The sequence below is a fragment of the Ruditapes philippinarum genome, unplaced genomic scaffold (assembly GCF_026571515.1).
Source record: "Ruditapes philippinarum isolate M1 unplaced genomic scaffold, ASM2657151v2 ctg3218_1_1_1_1, whole genome shotgun sequence".
NCBI classification, from domain to species: Eukaryota; Metazoa; Mollusca; class Bivalvia; order Venerida; family Veneridae; genus Ruditapes; species Ruditapes philippinarum.
The window spans coordinates 121,532-139,781 of NW_026861226.1; the positions used below are offsets into that span (position 1 = coordinate 121,532).

The 18,250-nt window shown below is 33.8% G+C and overlaps 2 protein-coding genes across 4 annotated transcripts in view; one reads left to right on the top strand and one right to left on the bottom strand.

Annotated features, from left to right (window-relative positions):
* The window catches only part of LOC132714947 (alpha-2-macroglobulin-like), a 68,149-nt gene extending 62,181 nt beyond the window's left edge, over positions 1-5,968 (top strand). For all 3 annotated transcript variants that reach the window (XM_060697883.1, XM_060697884.1, XM_060697882.1), the window contains exons 13-15: positions 1,830-1,999; positions 4,193-4,366; positions 5,825-5,968. In XM_060697883.1, the coding sequence (XP_060553866.1) occupies positions 1,830-1,999; positions 4,193-4,366; positions 5,825-5,953 (473 nt within the window). In that variant the 3' untranslated portion in view covers positions 5,954-5,968. The remainder of the gene's footprint in view (positions 1-1,829; positions 2,000-4,192; positions 4,367-5,824) is intronic.
* A 10,177-nt stretch (positions 5,969-16,145) lies between these two features.
* Positions 16,146-17,570, bottom strand: LOC132714949 (uncharacterized). The gene has a single exon (XM_060697886.1). It carries the CDS (start codon positions 17,568-17,570, stop codon positions 16,146-16,148), a length of 1,425 nt encoding a protein of 474 aa, XP_060553869.1.
* Between the last annotated feature and the right edge of the window lie 680 nt (positions 17,571-18,250).

Consider the following 18,250-nt stretch of genomic DNA (forward strand, 5'->3'; position numbering starts at 1 on the left):
TTTGGGTTGCTAACACTCTAGCAGTCACTGTTTTGATTGGATCATAATCAAACTTTGTCAGTTTGTTTGTCTCAATGAGATACAGGCCAAGTTTGGATATGGGTCATCTCGGGTCAAAAACTAGGTCACAGGAGCTAAAAAGAGAAAAATCTTGTTAACACTCTAGTGGCTGCAGTTTTGATCCAAATATCTTGGAAATTGATCAGAAAGGTTTTTTTGATGATTTCTAGGTTAAATTCGAAAATGGGTCATCTTCGGTCAAGAACTAGGTCACAGAAGCTAAAAATAGAAAAATTTTGTTCACTATGGAGGGAGTTTGTTGCCAAAATATCAGACATGTAAAGCGTTCTTTTTAAATATTACTTTTAAAAATGCAAACTTGTATACCTACAATATTTATTGTATCCATGCATAGCACATAATATGCCTCTTAATCCAATATTTTCATTGAAGGTTCCCGCCTTTATATAACAAGTTTACATATAGATCGTAGCAACTTATCTAACATGGAAAACAACAACAAATTTACAAGTTGGTATCTTCCATTGCATACAATACATAAAATTATGCTAGTTTGCACACATTGTACTGAAATATACAAATGAAATGTAAAACTCGAATACAGAAAATAGAGTTTAAGAAAACGTGTTTCCAGTTGTAGAACTACATGAGTACGTTTACAGAGTAACATGTTTAACATGACAAAAGTAGATTTACAAAGTTAAACAATTTTAAGTCATGCATGACGTCCCACCCCTCTTAGAGTGTATATGAACTACTGTTATGGAAATGTATTTAAAAGTGGGTGCCTTCAATTAAAAGATTGGATTCATGGGCATATTATTTCCTGTGCTTGAATACAATAAAAAATGCTAGACATACACTAGCATACACTAGCATTCGAGGTTAAGGCTCATGTCCGTCTGTCTGTCCCCACTTACACAACAATCATGTCCAGAGTGTAACTTTGTCCTGCATTGAAGGATTTTGAAATAACTATGCACAAATGTCTATCACATGACAATGTTGTGTCGCGTCCAAGAATCACATCCCTTTTCAAAGGTTAAGGTCACACTTATATTCTGAAGGTTCACCCTAACACAATTAGAGATTATAGGTACTCTCTATTCTCTTTTCTTTTCATAATACCTTAAGAAACCTTTTTGGGGGCATTCATCACTTGCATGACAGCTCTTGTAAGGTTTATAGTTTCATAAATGTACAGATATCCAGTCATCAACTCTGTTGATTTTGAAATAACTATTCACAATTTTGTGGCGCATAAGGAAAACTTGCCACATTCGAAGGCCAGCTTGACAGTTGAAAAGAAGATAGATATACAATGTACATGTCAAAATTATACATTGATGGCTGTGTCTAGTCATATTTTTGTCATTTCATTCACAGAGGCTTTATGAAATAATTGTGTTCACTGAGAATATGAGAAAGTGTTTGTTAATGTTTTTATATTCTTGAAACACTCTATTTATAATAATCATGCCTTTGATGGAGGTCAAGGTTATGAAACATCTACTGGGCCCTGCTTTGGGTTTATTTGTCTGTTTCCGATGTCAGTTCTTGTTATAATAAACATGTTCATGAATAAGACCAAAATAGTTTATAAAATATAAACATGTCTTGATAATAATATCCACTAATGAGACCACCCTGCAATTAAGACCTCTTGGGTCCTGTCCAGTCAGTGGTCTAAATAGAGGATTTTTACTGTACATGTAATTTTAAATACAGTGTTTTTACAGTTCTTTTGTTTAGTTTAGTACTATTGTACTATTGTTAATGATATCATATTAGTATGAATATTATTACAGATTATGTTTCTAGTGGAACAACAGTGGTTTTACAAGGAGAAGTTATAGAAGCCAACTCTAATGATGTACAGAGTGTTGAAGTCTCTGTTAACATTTACCCAACAGATTTCACCGCAAAACTTGGTCCTATGCCACTTCTCTTTAAAGGAAATCCACAGTACACATTCCCGGTTAGTAAAGAAATAAAGCAAACTACTGACTTTATAACATATTTGTATACTGTAACTTCATTATCAAGCTCTTATTGAGTTTGATGGTCTCAACCCTGCATTTTACTACAAATTTGTTTTCTAAATCAATGTAATAATGTTAACATATTATATGTTATTTTGGTTTTGGAGTGATATATGTGGATATATTACCTGCTAAGATTTTATATCACCCTCGCCTAACGGCTCGGGTGATATTTTATCTTGGCAGGTAATATATCCACATATATCACTCCAAAACCAAAATAATAATTTTATTACCCTTCCCCTGCCGAGTTTAGACGATTTTTAAAAAAATCATTGCTGTTTCAAATGAAACGTCGAAATAAGATTCCCTTTAAGGTACCTCTTCATCACAACATGACGTCACATAAATACATGACGTATTTTTCCCGTACCTAACGAATGTAAACAAGAGAAAAGGAGTAGTCTATTGAAAGCACTTTTTTGTAATTAATATCAAGCTTTCACAAGGTCATATTTGTTTTCAATACTGATGGGAATTTGTATCATTACTCTACTTTGGTAAATATTTATCATTTGACAGTTAAAAAGTGCTTGTAAATCGGAATTTACACCGCGTAAAATCGAACCGTACGCGCATCACCTCAGCGCATGTTGTTTACAACGTTGGGTACCCAACGGGGAAATTTAATGTGTATATTACCCGTCTGGCTCGGTTATATCAATATCTTTCGGGTGATCAATATCCAATCAAAAAGGCGGAAAAAATCTGGAAGGGTAATAAAATAGTTTGTAAAATATTTCTAATTATGATTAAAAGTAACTGAAAACTTTTGAAAGAAAGATATAAATTTCTACAATTAGCCATTATAAAGTTGTAGTAAAAGCTTCCAGTTTTAGTTGTTGTCCTTAGTTAATCCAACGCCATTGATCTGCTGTTTCAGTAAACAAATTACCATTTGATAGGAAATGCATGCTTTTTAAATTAATTTGTTGGCTTGTGTCATTTACTCAATACATCGGTATTTATGTGTCACAGCTACAAATTCGTTATTGTTCTAACATTGTGATACCGGATGAGGGGCAAGTGGTTTGGACTGAACGTTGGTAAATCTACTTGGCTACCTTCCCTAAAAAAAAAAAAAAAATATATATATATATATATATATAGAGGATATTTGTTTAGTTCAGTGTAAGATCGGAATATATTTCACCGAGTGAGCACCAAAAGGTATATTTCACGAGTGGCGCAGCCACGAGTGAAATATGAACTTTTGGTGTTCACAAGGTGAAATATATAGAGGATATTTGTTTAGTTCAGTGTAAGATCGGAATATATTTCACCGAGTGAGCACCAAAAGGTATATTTCACGAGTGGCGCAGCCACGAGTGAAATATGAACTTTTGGTGTTCACAAGGTGAAATATATTTCGATCTTACACTAAACTAAACAAATTTTCTTTTTATTATATGCAAAGAAACGTTTTAAAAAGACATTAAACCTAATACTGAATGAAAAGCGCGCCAAATAATAATACAACGTGACGTCATTTACGACGTCACGTCATTAAGTTGGTACCCAGTACTGTGCACGCTGGTATTTCACTGAAACAACGTAAGGGGCTTAAATTCAAAACAGTGAGATTATCAAAATGGTAATTTCACTGTTTCAAACAGTGAAATTACCAGTTTTATATCACTGATATATTTCTATAAACCACCGAAAAGCACGTAATAAATTTCGATCTTACACTAAACTAAACAAATTTTCTTTTTATTATATGCAAAGAAACGTTTTAAAAAGACATTAAACCTAATACTGAATGAAAAGCGCGCCAAATAATAATACAACGTGACGTCATTTACGACGTCACGTCATTAAGTTGGTACCCAGTTCTGTGCACGCTGGTATTTCACTGAAACAACGTAAGGGGCTTAAATTCAAAACAGTGAAATTATCAATGTGGTAATTTCATTGTTTCAAACAGTGAAATTACCACTTTTTATATCACTGATATATTTCTATAAACCACCGAAAAGCATGTAATAAATATTTATATTATTATATCAGTGACTGTGTATAGTTATTTTGCAGTTAAGATATTTATCAAAACGTCTTTGTCAGTGATTGTATAAAGTTATATAGTAATTATCAATGTTGAATCTTTAGAGATATTTCTAAAATTTCAGGTAGCATTGACAAACCCTCTAGGTGGAATGTTGAAGGATGTTGAAGGTTATACATTATACTACAAAGCTATAGATGACAAAGATTTTTCAAAGATGACTGTCAGTAGTAACCCTATGACTGTCACTGTTAGAATGAACACATCAGACTTAAACTTATATAGCAATAAAGTTCAAGTAAGTTTAACATTTGTTAATGTTTGAATTATCAACTGCCTATTTAAGGCTGTTTTGTTCAGAAGTTTGCTGAAATTTATTTCTGAAGGTAAACTGGCGTAGGCCTGTAGTGATTCTGTGATATACTGAAACAAACCTTGGTGAACCTGGACAAACCGGGAGATCACCAAGGTTGAATTAAAATGTTTAATACATCCCGGGCTCACCGGCACTCACTGGAATGAAGCCCGAACCGTGTTCTATCGGCTTGGCACCGGGAATCGCCAGGAAACTACCGTATCTATACCGCATCCATACCGTGACAAACTGTAGTAAACTGTGTTGTGTGTTAATTAATGTCCACACGGCAAAGCCCCAGTAATGACACAATGTCACCATGGTAAAAACAGGCAAAGCTACGGTAGAGCCAGAGCCAGGGTACATTGTGGTTATTGGCCACAATGCTCCAGTTGGACCTGATAATGTCCCGGATATTGCCGCCCAGTCCCGGATATACAACAACGACAGGTGGCGTCAGGACTTAATGCCGATAACAGGCAATTTAAAGAACAAATATATATATGAAGTGCTACTTTGGATCATTTTGTGAAGTGAAGAGGAAGAAGGGCCTTTCTCTGCTTTTTTCCTCTGAGGCGAGCTTCCCTTACTGTCCGGCTGATTCCACCCTTTCTTGCTATCTGGGGAAATCGTTTCCAAAGGTACCTCAACCTCTGTAGGCAGTGTAGGCAGAGTTTTTCCAACTTTCTTCTTTATACTTTGGGTGACATTTCTGCTGTCCTTTTGCCAAATGACTGACGTCAACGTTGTCAAGCAGTTTTATTCTCATAAACTTGAACCAGGAAACACAGGCACATTACCAAGGTGTCACCGGGACAGCATCATTACAGTAGGGAAATCCGCGATGGTCAGGATGGACCGCGATGAAGCCGTGTCTAGTTTGGTCTCCACTGTGATCTACCGTAATTACACTGGGTTAGAATCGGCACTTCTCGTATATATCCCGTGCTATATCGGGTACTTAACTGGGAATACACCTGGGCTCTGTGGGGGATGTGTAAACGCAATTTGATTTTTCAGAAAAAACCCACGGAACACCCTGGTTCAGGCTTAAGAAACCATAGTGATTCCGTGGACATTACCGGGACGGTAGAAATGGGGCTTAAGGGATGGCATTACTTATACTTACAATAGCCATATCTATAAAACTGCAACAAACATTTTAATGAAACTTTTCATTGTCATATTTTAAAAATAAAGATTGATTCAATTGTAATATTTTAGAAATGACAGATTCAAATAAAATAAACTATATAATTATGATAATCTCACATGTCAACTTTGTGAACATGTTACATATGTAATCTGAAAAACATACTTATGTGTGATAAACATACTTTAAACCAAAACCTGTTTCCATATTTTAACCATAAACTTATAAATTCTATTTGTTTTTCTTAGGTTTACTTTGCTTGGAATGAAATAAAGAGCCCACTAGTTACACAAGAAGTAACTAAGTACTATACATGGAGTAATACAACACTGAAAGTAGAAATGCTAGCTTCACAATCTAAGGTAAGTTTCCTGTAGCTCTCCAATTAAACCTCGTCATTTCTAAGTTTTGATGTTTATATCTAGATTAATAGGATTTTATATCTCAGATCAACCTGGTTTTATTAACTAGGAAGGAAACATTTCATTATTAGATTGGGGTATAGTAGACAGGCAGATGTCTAGTGGACTGTACACAGCTCCTCCTACATTTCTCATGGAATTTTGACCAAACTTTAACAGAAGCTTTGTCATACTTCCTGGGCACATATTTAAGTCCAAGTAATCTAACTGTTGAAAACTGATGCAACTAAACTGACAGTCATACTATACAGCACTTAGAAAAGTGGAGCATACAGCTTCTTGGACAGCTCTTGTTATTTGCTGTTATATGCAGTGGTTTATCTCAGACAATGTGGCTGTCTAGTAGGACATTATATTCTATTCCATTAGTTCCGGAAATAATGAAAAACACATCAGTGGAACTCATTTATGCCTTGTTTACTAATGTTTATGAGATATTTCCGGCTACAGTACATAAAGAACCTTTTACATTGTCCTATATGATACCTTAATTTACATCATCAGTGGAAAAGTTGGTGTAAAACTTACTTATTATTTGGTAAATATATAAAGAAAACTCTAAAACTGCCTTTATTATTTGCGTCTAGGGATGTAAGAAATGTCATTATAAGTCATTTAAAAAAAAAAATTCCAGCTTATGTTTTGTGAGTACTTAGTTTGCTTTTTGCTGTGAAGTATAATTATCTAGTGATAGGGAAGTATATTGCAGGGTAAAGTGTTTTCTGGTTTTTATTCAAAAAATTTATCAGAAGTATAAGATAAGACAGCATGCTCCAGTAATCTCAGTGCTTGACAAAGGTAACTCACAGTTACAGAGCCCTATGTCCATCTTAGATAATCACAAAGAACAAGTGTGTGAAGTTAAAACCCATTCCTTTAAGTAATTTTTGAGATACCAACTTTCATATCAAAACTGAAAACACCAAAGTGTGACAGTGACAACAACACTTACAATAGCTATCTGTATTCTTTGAATAGGTGAACTAAATATGTTTACTTAACTTTAAGTTATGTGCCGCATCCTGTAACATTATAAAACTCATACAAGCATATTAGATAATAGTCATGTCGCACGGTGTGGTTTTGTGATATTATATGGTACAGAATAATCATGTTATGTAATTTTATCATATGATACAAAATAATCATGTGGTACAGTGTGGTTATGTAATTTTATCATATGATACAAAATAATCATGTGATACAATGTGGTTATGTAATTTTATCATATGATATAAAAATAATCATGTGATACAATGTGGTTATGTAATTTTATCATATGATACAAAATAATCATGTGGTACAGTGTGGTTATGTAATTTTATCATATGATACAAAATAATCATGTGGTACAGTGTGGTTATGTAATTTTATCATATGATACAAAATAATCATGTGGTACATAGAGGATATTGAATGAGTGTAGTTTAATACTAAATTTATTAAACGAGTTGAATAAAATCATATTATGCGAGCCTCTGGCGAGCATAATATTGTTTTATTCAACGAGTTTAATAAATTTAGTATTGAATCTACACGAATGTGATATTCTATTTATCACATATATAAAATAAGAACAGTAAACTGTTAAAATGAGTATTTGTTTAATGACGCACCCATAGTGAAACGCTAACATTAGCACGCTTTAACGCTATGTTTCTATATAGCGCAAATGACGTCACGTCAAAGTGTTATTACACTAGTGTAATATTGTTTTTATTAAATGGCTTTATTACACTCCTGCGCCGCGGTTTATGTGATAAAGAGTGGTTATGTTATTTTATCATATGATACAAAATAATCATGTGGTACAGTGTGGTTATGTAATTTTATCATATGATACAAAATAATCATGTGGTACAGTGTGGTTATGTAATTTTATCATATGATACAAAATAATCATGTGGTACAGTGTGGTTATGTTATTTTTATGCCCCCGCCATGTAATGGCCGGGGCATATAGTGTTACCCTGTTCCGTCATTCCGTCCTTCCGTCCTTCCATCCTTCCGTCCTTCCGTCATTCTGTCATTCCGTCATCATCAGTTTCCGTTCATTATCTTAAGAACAGTTGCACACATTCAACTCAAATTTGACATATGGATATGTCATGAGAAAATACAGGTCAAGTTCGAATTTGGTCATGGTTCGATGATTTTTGGCAGAGTTATGCCCCTTTTACTTTGAAAATAATATGAAATTTTCAGTTTCCGTTCATTATCTCCCCAACGGTACAACACATTCAACTCAAACTTGACATATGGATATGTCATGAGAAAATACAGGTCAAGTTCAATTTGATCATGGTTCGATGATTTTTGGCAGAGTTATGCCCCTTTTACTTTGAAAATAATATGAAATTTTCAGTTTCTGTTCATTATCTCCCCAACGGTACAACACATTCAACCCAAACTTGATATATGGATATGTCATGAGAAAATACAGGTCAAGTTCGAATTTGGTCATGGTTCGATGATTTTTGGCAGATTTATGCCCCTTTTACTTTGAAAATAATATGAAATTTTCAGTTTCCGTTCATTATGTCCCCAACGGTACAACACATTCAACTCAAACTCGACATATGGATATGTCATGAGAAAATACAGGTCAAGTTCGAATTTGGTCATGGTTCGATGATTTTTGGCAGATTTATGCCCCTTTTACTTTGAAAATAATATGAAATTTTCAGTTTCCGTTCATTATCTCCCCAACGGTACAACACATTCAACTCAAACTTGACATATGGATATGTCATGAGAAAATACAGGTCAAGTTCGAATTTGGTCATGGTTCGATGATTTTTGGCAGATTTATGCCCCTTTTACTTTGAAAATAATATGAAATTTTCAGTTTCTGTTCATTATCTCCCCAAAGCTACAACACATTCAACTCAAACTTGACATATGGATATGTCATGAGAAAATACAGGTCAAGTTCGAATTTGGTCATGGTTCGATGATTTTTGGCAGATTTATGCCCCTTTTACTTTGAAAATAATATGAAATTTTCAGTTTCTGTTCATTATCTCCCCAAAGCTACAACACATTCAACTCAAACTTGACATATGGATGCGTCAAAGGAATGCGCAGGTCAAGTTCATATATGGTCGTGGTTCAATGATTTTTAGCAGAGTTATGCCCCTTTCACTTTGAAAGTAATATGTAATTTTCAGTTTCCGTTTATTATCTCCCCAATGGTACAACACATTCAACTCAAATTTGACATATGGATACATTTTTGGAATGCCCAGGCCAAGTTCGAATTTGGTCATGGTTTAATGATTTTTGGCAGAGTAATGCCCCTTTCACTTTAAAAATAATATGAAATTTACAGTTTCTGTTCATTATCTACCCAACAGAGTTACATATTCAACTTAAATTTGACATATGGATATGTCAAAGGAATGGGCAGGTCAAGTTGGAATTTGGTCATGGTTTGATGATTTTTTGGCAGAGTTATGTCCCTTTCACTTTGAAAATAATATAGATACATCTTAGGAATAAGCAGTTTAAGTTTGAATTTGGTCGTGGTTCAATGATTTTAGACAAACTTATCTTTCCTGAATGTTGGAAAAATTTTGAACTTTCAGTTTCAGCACTCATACTTTTAGCCATTATTTTGGCTACAAATATGCAATATGCTATTTTTAAAAGGTTAAGACTGAATAATTTCAGTGCCTTGAACATTGTATGAAAATGGTTTGTGTTAACATTGAAAAGTTTTAAGGGCTTTGAACTTAAAATGAAAAAAATAATTAATGCAGCATCTGAAATTTTGGCTGCATGCGGGGGCATCCGTGGCATGATGACACATTTCTAGTATCATATGATTCAAAATAATCATGTGGTACAGTGTGGTTATGTTATTTTATCATATGATTCAAAATAATCATGTGGTACAGTGTGGTTATGTTATTTTATCATATGATACAAAATAATCATGTGGTACAGTGTGGTTATGTAATTTTATCATATGATACAAAATAATCATGTGGTACAGTGTGGTTATGTAATTTTATCATATGATACAAAATAATCATGTGGTACAGTGTGGTTATGTAATTTTATCATATGATACAAAATAATCATGTGGTACAGTGTGGTTATGTAATTTTATCATATGATACAAAATAATCATGTGGTACAGTGTGGTTATGTTATTTTATCATATGATTCAAAATAATCATGTGGTACAGTGTGGTTATGTAATTTTATCATATGATACAAAATAATCATGTGGTACAGTGGGGTTATGTAATTTTATCATATGATACAAAATAATCATGTGGTACAGAGTGGTTATGTAATTTTATCATATGTTTTAAAATAATCATGTGGTACAGTGTGGTTATGTAATTTCATCATATGATTCAAAATAATCATGTGGTACAGTGTGGTTATGTAATTTCATCATATGATACAAAATAATCATGTGGTACAGAGTGGTTATGTTATTTCATCATATGATACAAAATAATCATGTGGTACAGAGTGGTTATGTTATTTCATCATATGATACAAAATAATCATGTGGTACAGTGTGGTTGTGTAATTTTATCATATGATACAAAATAATCATGTGGTACAGAGTGGTTGTGTAATTTTATCATATGATACAAAATAATCATGTGGTACAGAGTGGTTGTGTAATTTTATCATATGATACAAAATAATCATGTGGTACAGAGTGGTTATGTTATTTTATCATATGATTCAAAAAAATCATGTGGTACAGAGTGGTTGTGTAATTTTTATCATATGATACAAAATAATCATGTGGTACAGTGGGTACAGTGTGGTTATGTAATTTTATCATATGATACAAAATAATCATGTGGTACAGAGTGGTTATGTTATTTTATCATATGATACAAAATAATCATGTGGTACAGAGTGGTTATGTAATTTTATCATATGATACAAAATAATCATGTGGTACAGTGTGGTTATGTAATTTTATCATATGATACAAAATAATCATGTGGTACAGAGTGGTTATGTTATTTTATCATATGATACAAAATAGTCATGTGGTACAGAGTGGTTGTGTAATTTTATCATATGATACAAAATAGTCATGTGGTACAGTGTGGTTATGTAATTTTATCATATGATACAAAATAGTCATGTGGTACAGTGTGGTTATGTTATTTTATCATATGATTCAAAATAATCATGTGGTACAGTGTGGTTAAGGTTGATTATATACAAAAGGGGTGATATTCTTTATACGATATTATTGTTTACAGACCATCTTTACTTATAATGCAAACAAAATTCTACATATCATCCTCAAATTTCAAAACATAATAATGTCAAACATTTATGCCAGGCAACATTTATAAATCTAAAACAAGAAATGACTTTGATAAACACACATGGAAGCAGACATCAATAAATGATTTTTCTGGTAAATTGTTCATTTAGTTTTTAATGTACCTTTGTTATACCCCCACAAAGTTTAGGAGTCATCTTGTTGGTAGGTCGGTCCACCTCATTGTTTCCAGAATATAACTAGAGTTTGGAATAAGTTATTGTTATCAAACTTGGTATATAGCAAGCTTATATATATATCACCGTTGGGAATGCTTTTCGATCCCCTGGGGTTACGGTCACGGTATCTGTTACTAAAAATAGAAAAATGGTTTTCTGACAATAACAAGGGTTAGAAATGAGGTATTGTAATCAAATTTGGTATATACCAAGCTTATATGAAAATCCTAGCTGGGATTGCTTTTGGACCCTCTTGGTTCAAGGTCAAGGTCACTGTTACTTAAAAAAAGAAAAATGGTTTTCGGACAATAACATGAGTATTAGGAATGAGATATTGTAATCAAACTTGGTATAAAGCAAGCTTGTATGAAGACTTGGATGGGAGTGCTTTTGGATCCTCTGGGATCAAGGTCACTGTTACTTAAATAAAAGGGATGCAAAATAGACATGTGTCAACAGTGTAGTCATGTGATATAATCATGTGATACAAAATAGTCATGTGATATTAGAATATTAAACAAATAGTTATGTGACAACAGTGTAATTGTGTGATATAATCATGTGATACAAAATAGTCATGTGAAAAAAATGCAGTCATGTGATATTATCATATGATATAAGATAGTTGTGTGATAAAAGTGTTTTCATGTGATATACATGTTAACATGTGATACAAAATAGTCTTATGTATACATTGTTTTTAGCTCACCTGTCACAAAGTGACAGGGTGAGCTTTTGTGATCGCTTTTCGTCCATCCGTCGTCCGTAAACTTTTACTTTAAATGACATCTCCTCATTATCCACTCAGCCAATTTCATCCAAACTTCACAGGAATGTTCCTTTGGTGGTCACCTTTGAAAATTGTTCAAAGAATTTAATTCCATGCAGAACTCTGGTTGCCATGGCAACCAAAAGAAAAAACTTAAAATATCTTCTTCTAAAAAACCCAAAGAGCTAGAGCTTAGATTTTTGGCATGAAACATCTTCTGGTGAGTGTCTACCAAGTTTGTTCAAATAAAAGCCCTGGGGTCAAAATTGGCCCCGCCCCAGGGGGTCATTGATTTTCCCTATATGCATATAGTAAAAACTTAAAAATCTTCTTTTAAAGAACCAAAAGAGCTAGAGCTAAGATATTTAGCATGAAACATCTTCTAATGGGTGTCTACCAAGTTTTTTCAAATAAAAACCCTTGGTTCAAAATTGGCCCCGCCCCAGGGGATCATTGATTTTCCCTATATGCATATAGTAAAAACTTAAAAAATCTTCTTTTAAATAACCCAAAGAGCTAGAGCTAAGATATTTAGCATGAAACATCTTCTTATGGGTGTCTTCCAAGTTTGTTCAAATAAAAGCCATTGGGTAGAAATTGGCCCCACCCCAGGGGGTCATTGATTTTCCCTATATGCATATAGTAAAAACTTAAAAAATCTTCTTTTAAAGAACTAAAAGAGCTAGAGCTAAGATATTTAGCATGAAACATCTTCTAATGGGTGTCAACCAAGTTTGTTCAGATAAAAGCCCTGGGGTCAAAATTGGCCCCGCCCCAGGGGGTCATTGATTTTCCCTATATGCATATAGTAAAAACTTAAAAATCTTCTTTTAATGAACCAAAATAGCCAGAGGTAAGAGATTTAGCATGAAACGTGTTCTAATGGATGTCTACCAAGTTTGTTCAAATAAAAGCCCTTGGGTCAAAATTGGCCCCGCCCCAGGGGGTCATTGATTTTCTTTATATACATATAGTAAAAACTTTAAAAAATCTTCTTTAAAGAACCCAAAGAGCTAAAGCTAAGATATTTAACATGAAACATCTTCTAATGGGTGTCTTCTAAGTTTGTTAAAATAAAAGCCCCGGGGTTAAAACTGGCCCCGCTCAGGGGGCCTATGTACAGGTGAGCGACTTCAGGGCCATCATGGCCCTCTTGTTAAGTTATAGTATAGTCATATTGATACAAAGGTACATGTTTGTAATTCATTTATGGTCATTATAACATCAGTCAGTAAAGGACATACTTCCTGTTATAAGAAACAATTTCATTTGGCCCGTATTTTGCAATTCTTTATTTGATATAAAAAATACTGTTTCAATGTATAGTGAACACTGTTATAAGGAATTATCGCTTATAATAGCTATTTTTTTCATTCCAATTAAGTTGAAAGTACAGAAAATTACACTTTTAATGAACTCCAAAATACCTGCTTTCTGTCAAAGAAAGCATTTCCTACCTTCATTTTTATCGGCATGGATAAAAATTCTGCTGAATGTTGTATGTACTTCAATACAGGTCTGAAAATGATTCTGTATAGCAGTGTGCAATAGCTTTCTATTGAGGACATTTTTAGCATGAGTTTTTAACAATTATTTGTTTTATTCAGTTTTTTCTTTTCTTTAATAGTTCTGCTTAAGGCGACAACAGACACTTTCTGTGGTACTACCATAAATGTCATTTAAACCAACTAATTTTTATAAAAATTGTTATTTATTTAAATTTTGTGCATTACATGTCTTTGATCATCATAAAAAATAACATATTTGAAAAAATGCCTTTGTATATAATTGATTTTGAACAAAAATTCTAAAATTTTAAATCCTCATATCAAAGTAATTTTTTATTTTTTTGTCATCAAACTTTTGGAATATAAACATACTTATACTATCTGGGGAACGGTGTCTCATATTTGTTCTATCTTTTCTCAAAAAACATAACGTAACGTCAAATATTTTATGTGACTTTTTTCACTGTACATATTACGTAATTTAAGATAATTAAGTCATTGATGGAGCAAACAAAAGTCCCTGACACAGTTCCCTCCGTAAATGAATGCTCTTTCATGCATTCTTAACCGCATGTAAATTGCTTGATTATTAAAAATGTCGGTTGGTCCTATCCGCATTAAAAGAAGTGTCATAAATCGGCGGTTCTCTCTAATAGACTCCTACGTTTCACGCTAATTTATTGCATAACACACAAATATCGCACCAATGGGGGTCACAAAATGCGGGAACATACTCTAACAACTTTTTATGACCCAGTGACATCTGACCAATTAAAAAGCTGCAGATTAATATCATTTTATTGCAGAAATTTCTTCAAATCTTAACGTGATTTACCGTCTGTCTGCGTATTTGTTACAAAAGTCATGTCATGTGACTGTCGGTAAAATTTAACATGCTAGCGGGGTAATTTAATTGTTTCACTTTTGAAGTTTATTATGTGTCATCATCATTATTATTATATTATACCAGTGTTACTCTGCCTGTGTATTCGTGTATGATATTTCGTTAAAATATAAATTAAAATAACAGAAAACTGCATGAGCTCCTGACAGACTTTAAAAGTACAAATAAGAACGGGATATTATATATTTTTGTCTGACCAATTTATAAAAATGTTCCCTCATCCAAGCTTTAGTGATGGATGAGGGCCATTATTCTAGTAAGGCCGGAGGCCTAAGCATGTATACAAATAGCATGTTTATCGAGGTTCGCGAGATAGGTACCGCAATTCAAAGATAAAAACGCAAAATAAACTAGTCGTACTACGTCACACACATCATGATCACTCGAGCGTTTGATAATCATAATTTAAAGAAGTTTTGTTTCAGCATAAAACCCTTTACAAGAGGAGGGAAAGAAATAAGAAAAAACAATGAGGTGGGTAATGCATACATGCTTAGGCCTCCGGCCTTACTAGAATAATGGCCCTCATCCATCACTAAAGCTTGGATGAGGGAACATTATTTTTCGTAAGGCCTTCGGCCTTGCACATGTATACAAATAGCATTTTTAAAGCATGAAACAAAACAAAGCCTGATATAAACAAACCAATATATATTCCCACACAAAAACTAATAACTAAACATTAGATAACACTGCCCTGGGGAAAGCAACCCCGGCATTATCAGGAACAGAATTTCTGAAATAAAATTTATAAAAATTCTTCTCTGTATTCCACATAGCTGTTTTAAGAATATTACTGACTGAACACCCCTTAGTATAGGCTGCTGAAACTGCTGCAGACCTAAAAGAATGTGCCTTAAACACATCTGTATTAATACCCGAGAGGGATAAAACTTCTCTCAACCATCTAGCCACAGTACTAGAAGTAACACCTTTGTATGTCACAAAAAGAAACTAAAAGTTGTTTACTTTCCCGTAAACTCTCTGTTCTTTTCAAATAATGTAACAAAGTTTTCACAACACACAGTTTCTCATCAGGATCATACTTCTCCAAAACTAAAGAGAAAGCACTATGTCCTACCCTGCTTGTCTTCAACAAGGACGAAATATGGAAAACAACTTTATTGTCATGAAACACCATAAAATCAATGTTCAGCGCAACTAAAGTTTGTGCTCTTGGAGCAGTACAAAGCGCAATCAAAGCTGTAAGTTTAAATGTTAAAAGCTTTAAACTAAGACTAGACAAAGGAAACAAAGTTCTTAAGAAATTTAATACCACTGAAACATCCCATGTGAAAGAATACCTAGGTTTAGGTGGGGTTCGGTGAAAAACACCCTTCATAAATTTACTAATAAGGAAAGGCTTATCACACCAACTATTGTTGAAAAAAGGTAAAGTTTGTAGAAGCATAGATTTGTGTGTATTCAACACTGAATATGATTTACCTAGACACAATAAATGACACAAATAATTCACTACAGTACCTTCAGACGCTGAAAAGGGACTTTTACTTTGTTTATAACACCAAAAATACCAGCTACGCCAAGCGAATTCATACTGTTTGATGGTTCCTTTCTTCCATGCTTCAGTAATGACACATGCAGTTGATCTTGAAACTCCCTGACTTTGTAATGCTTCCCAGATATAACGACAGCGACCATTGTTAAAGAATTCTGTAGAGGATGTGTTTTCCCGTTGTGTTCCTGAGATAACAAGTCTCGGTGGCGAGGTAGCCTGATTGGAAAAGAAATAATATTATATAATACCAATGGAAACCAAGTAGCTGATTTCCAAAAAGGAAACACAAGAATGGCCTTATTTACCTTGTCTGATAAAACTTTGTTCATTACTTTCCCAACCAAATTAAATGGAGGAAATAAATATGGAGTAAAACCAGACCATGACATTGTAAAAGAATCATAAGCACTTTCAGTGCTTCCTGAAAACCATGAGACATATCTATCTAACTTCTTATTCCATTCAGAGGCAAAAAGGTCTATATCAGGTTTGAATAAAGTTCCACAAATTCTTTCAAAAATGTCTGGTTTCAAAGACCATTCAGTACTCTCCGAGAAATTCCTTGAAAAATAATCAGCATACACATTATCTACACCAGGAATATAGGATGCAGAAAGAAAAATATCCCTAGACAAGCACCATTCCCAAAGGTCTTTGGCCAACAAATCCATTGATAAGGAAGTCATTCCACCTAGGTCATTTACATAAGCTATAGCCGAAACATTGTCTGACTTTATCTCTATATGGGTATCCCGCACCTCATTATACAAAGCTCGGACTGCATTGAAAATAGCTAATAATTCCAGATAATTTATAGATTTATCAAACAAAGAAGAATTCCATCTTCCATTAGCAGATTTATTAAGTTCTTCATCATACGAGCCCCACCCAACAAACGAAGCATCACAATAACACCAGTATTCAACTGGTCCAGGCCTTATATGTTTTCCATTTTTGATGGTGACATTATTTTTCCACCACAACAACTCCTCTCGACTATCCTTACTGAGGACAACCTTATTATCAAAATTCATGTTAGAACCAAGACCTAACAATTTATTTCTTTCTAAGCTTCTATAATGCAATGGGGCTTCGAGAACTGCATAAAATGCATTGATCACTAACCCTATAAAAGAGGCCAGATCTCGGACAACAACAACCTCCTTCTGTAGAAGATTAGAAGCCGAAGAAACTATTTTTTGAACTTTCTCATCTGTCAGGAAAACCATAAATAAAACGGAGTCCAAAACAAAACCAAAAAATATCAACCTCTGTGTGGGGACAAGAACAGATTTCTTTTTATTCACTGTATAACCCAAAGAAGATAAAGTGTCACACATTAAAACTGTATCATTCCTACAAATTTCTTTATCTCTGTTCATGCTTAAAGAATCATCTATTAACCAGTTACTGTTTGAAGAATCCACGCATCATGAGTAAACTGTTTCCAAACATCCAAACAAAGTTTAAGCTTACCTACATGAGAGGTGTCCAGTCTGTTTAGTTTGGGGCACTTGAAACTGTTGCTGAAGCCCTAGCTCTTCCCCGTCTCAAAAGAGGGTTTTGCTGCCCATACTGCTGCTGGCTATACTGTTGCCTGCCATATTGCTGACCATAAGGCTGGAACCTGTTTGGTCTTCTTCCCCTGTAATTGACACCTCGACCCCGAAAGGATCTCTGGGGACCATAATAAGATGTACCATATTTTTCTTTTGCTAAAGAGAAACCAACATCACAATTTTTAACCTCTTTTGCAAGGTCATCACCAAATAATTTTGTGGTAATGGGTACATTAATATTACAAAGATTGGTATATTTCTTATTCAGAAAAGGCCTACATTGGTATCTACGTCTTAAAGACAGATTAAACTGAACTTGACCAGTTAAAGAAATCAAATCAGTTAAGATACTTTTTGCTTCAACATTGCTTTTAATATGATGCTTGAGCACAGAAGCCAATTTAACAACTGCAACCATCTCAGCCGCAACTATATTTTGGATATCTACCAAACAACGATCCTGACTCTGACCCTTCTTGCCTAAAACTTTCCAAACATCAAGG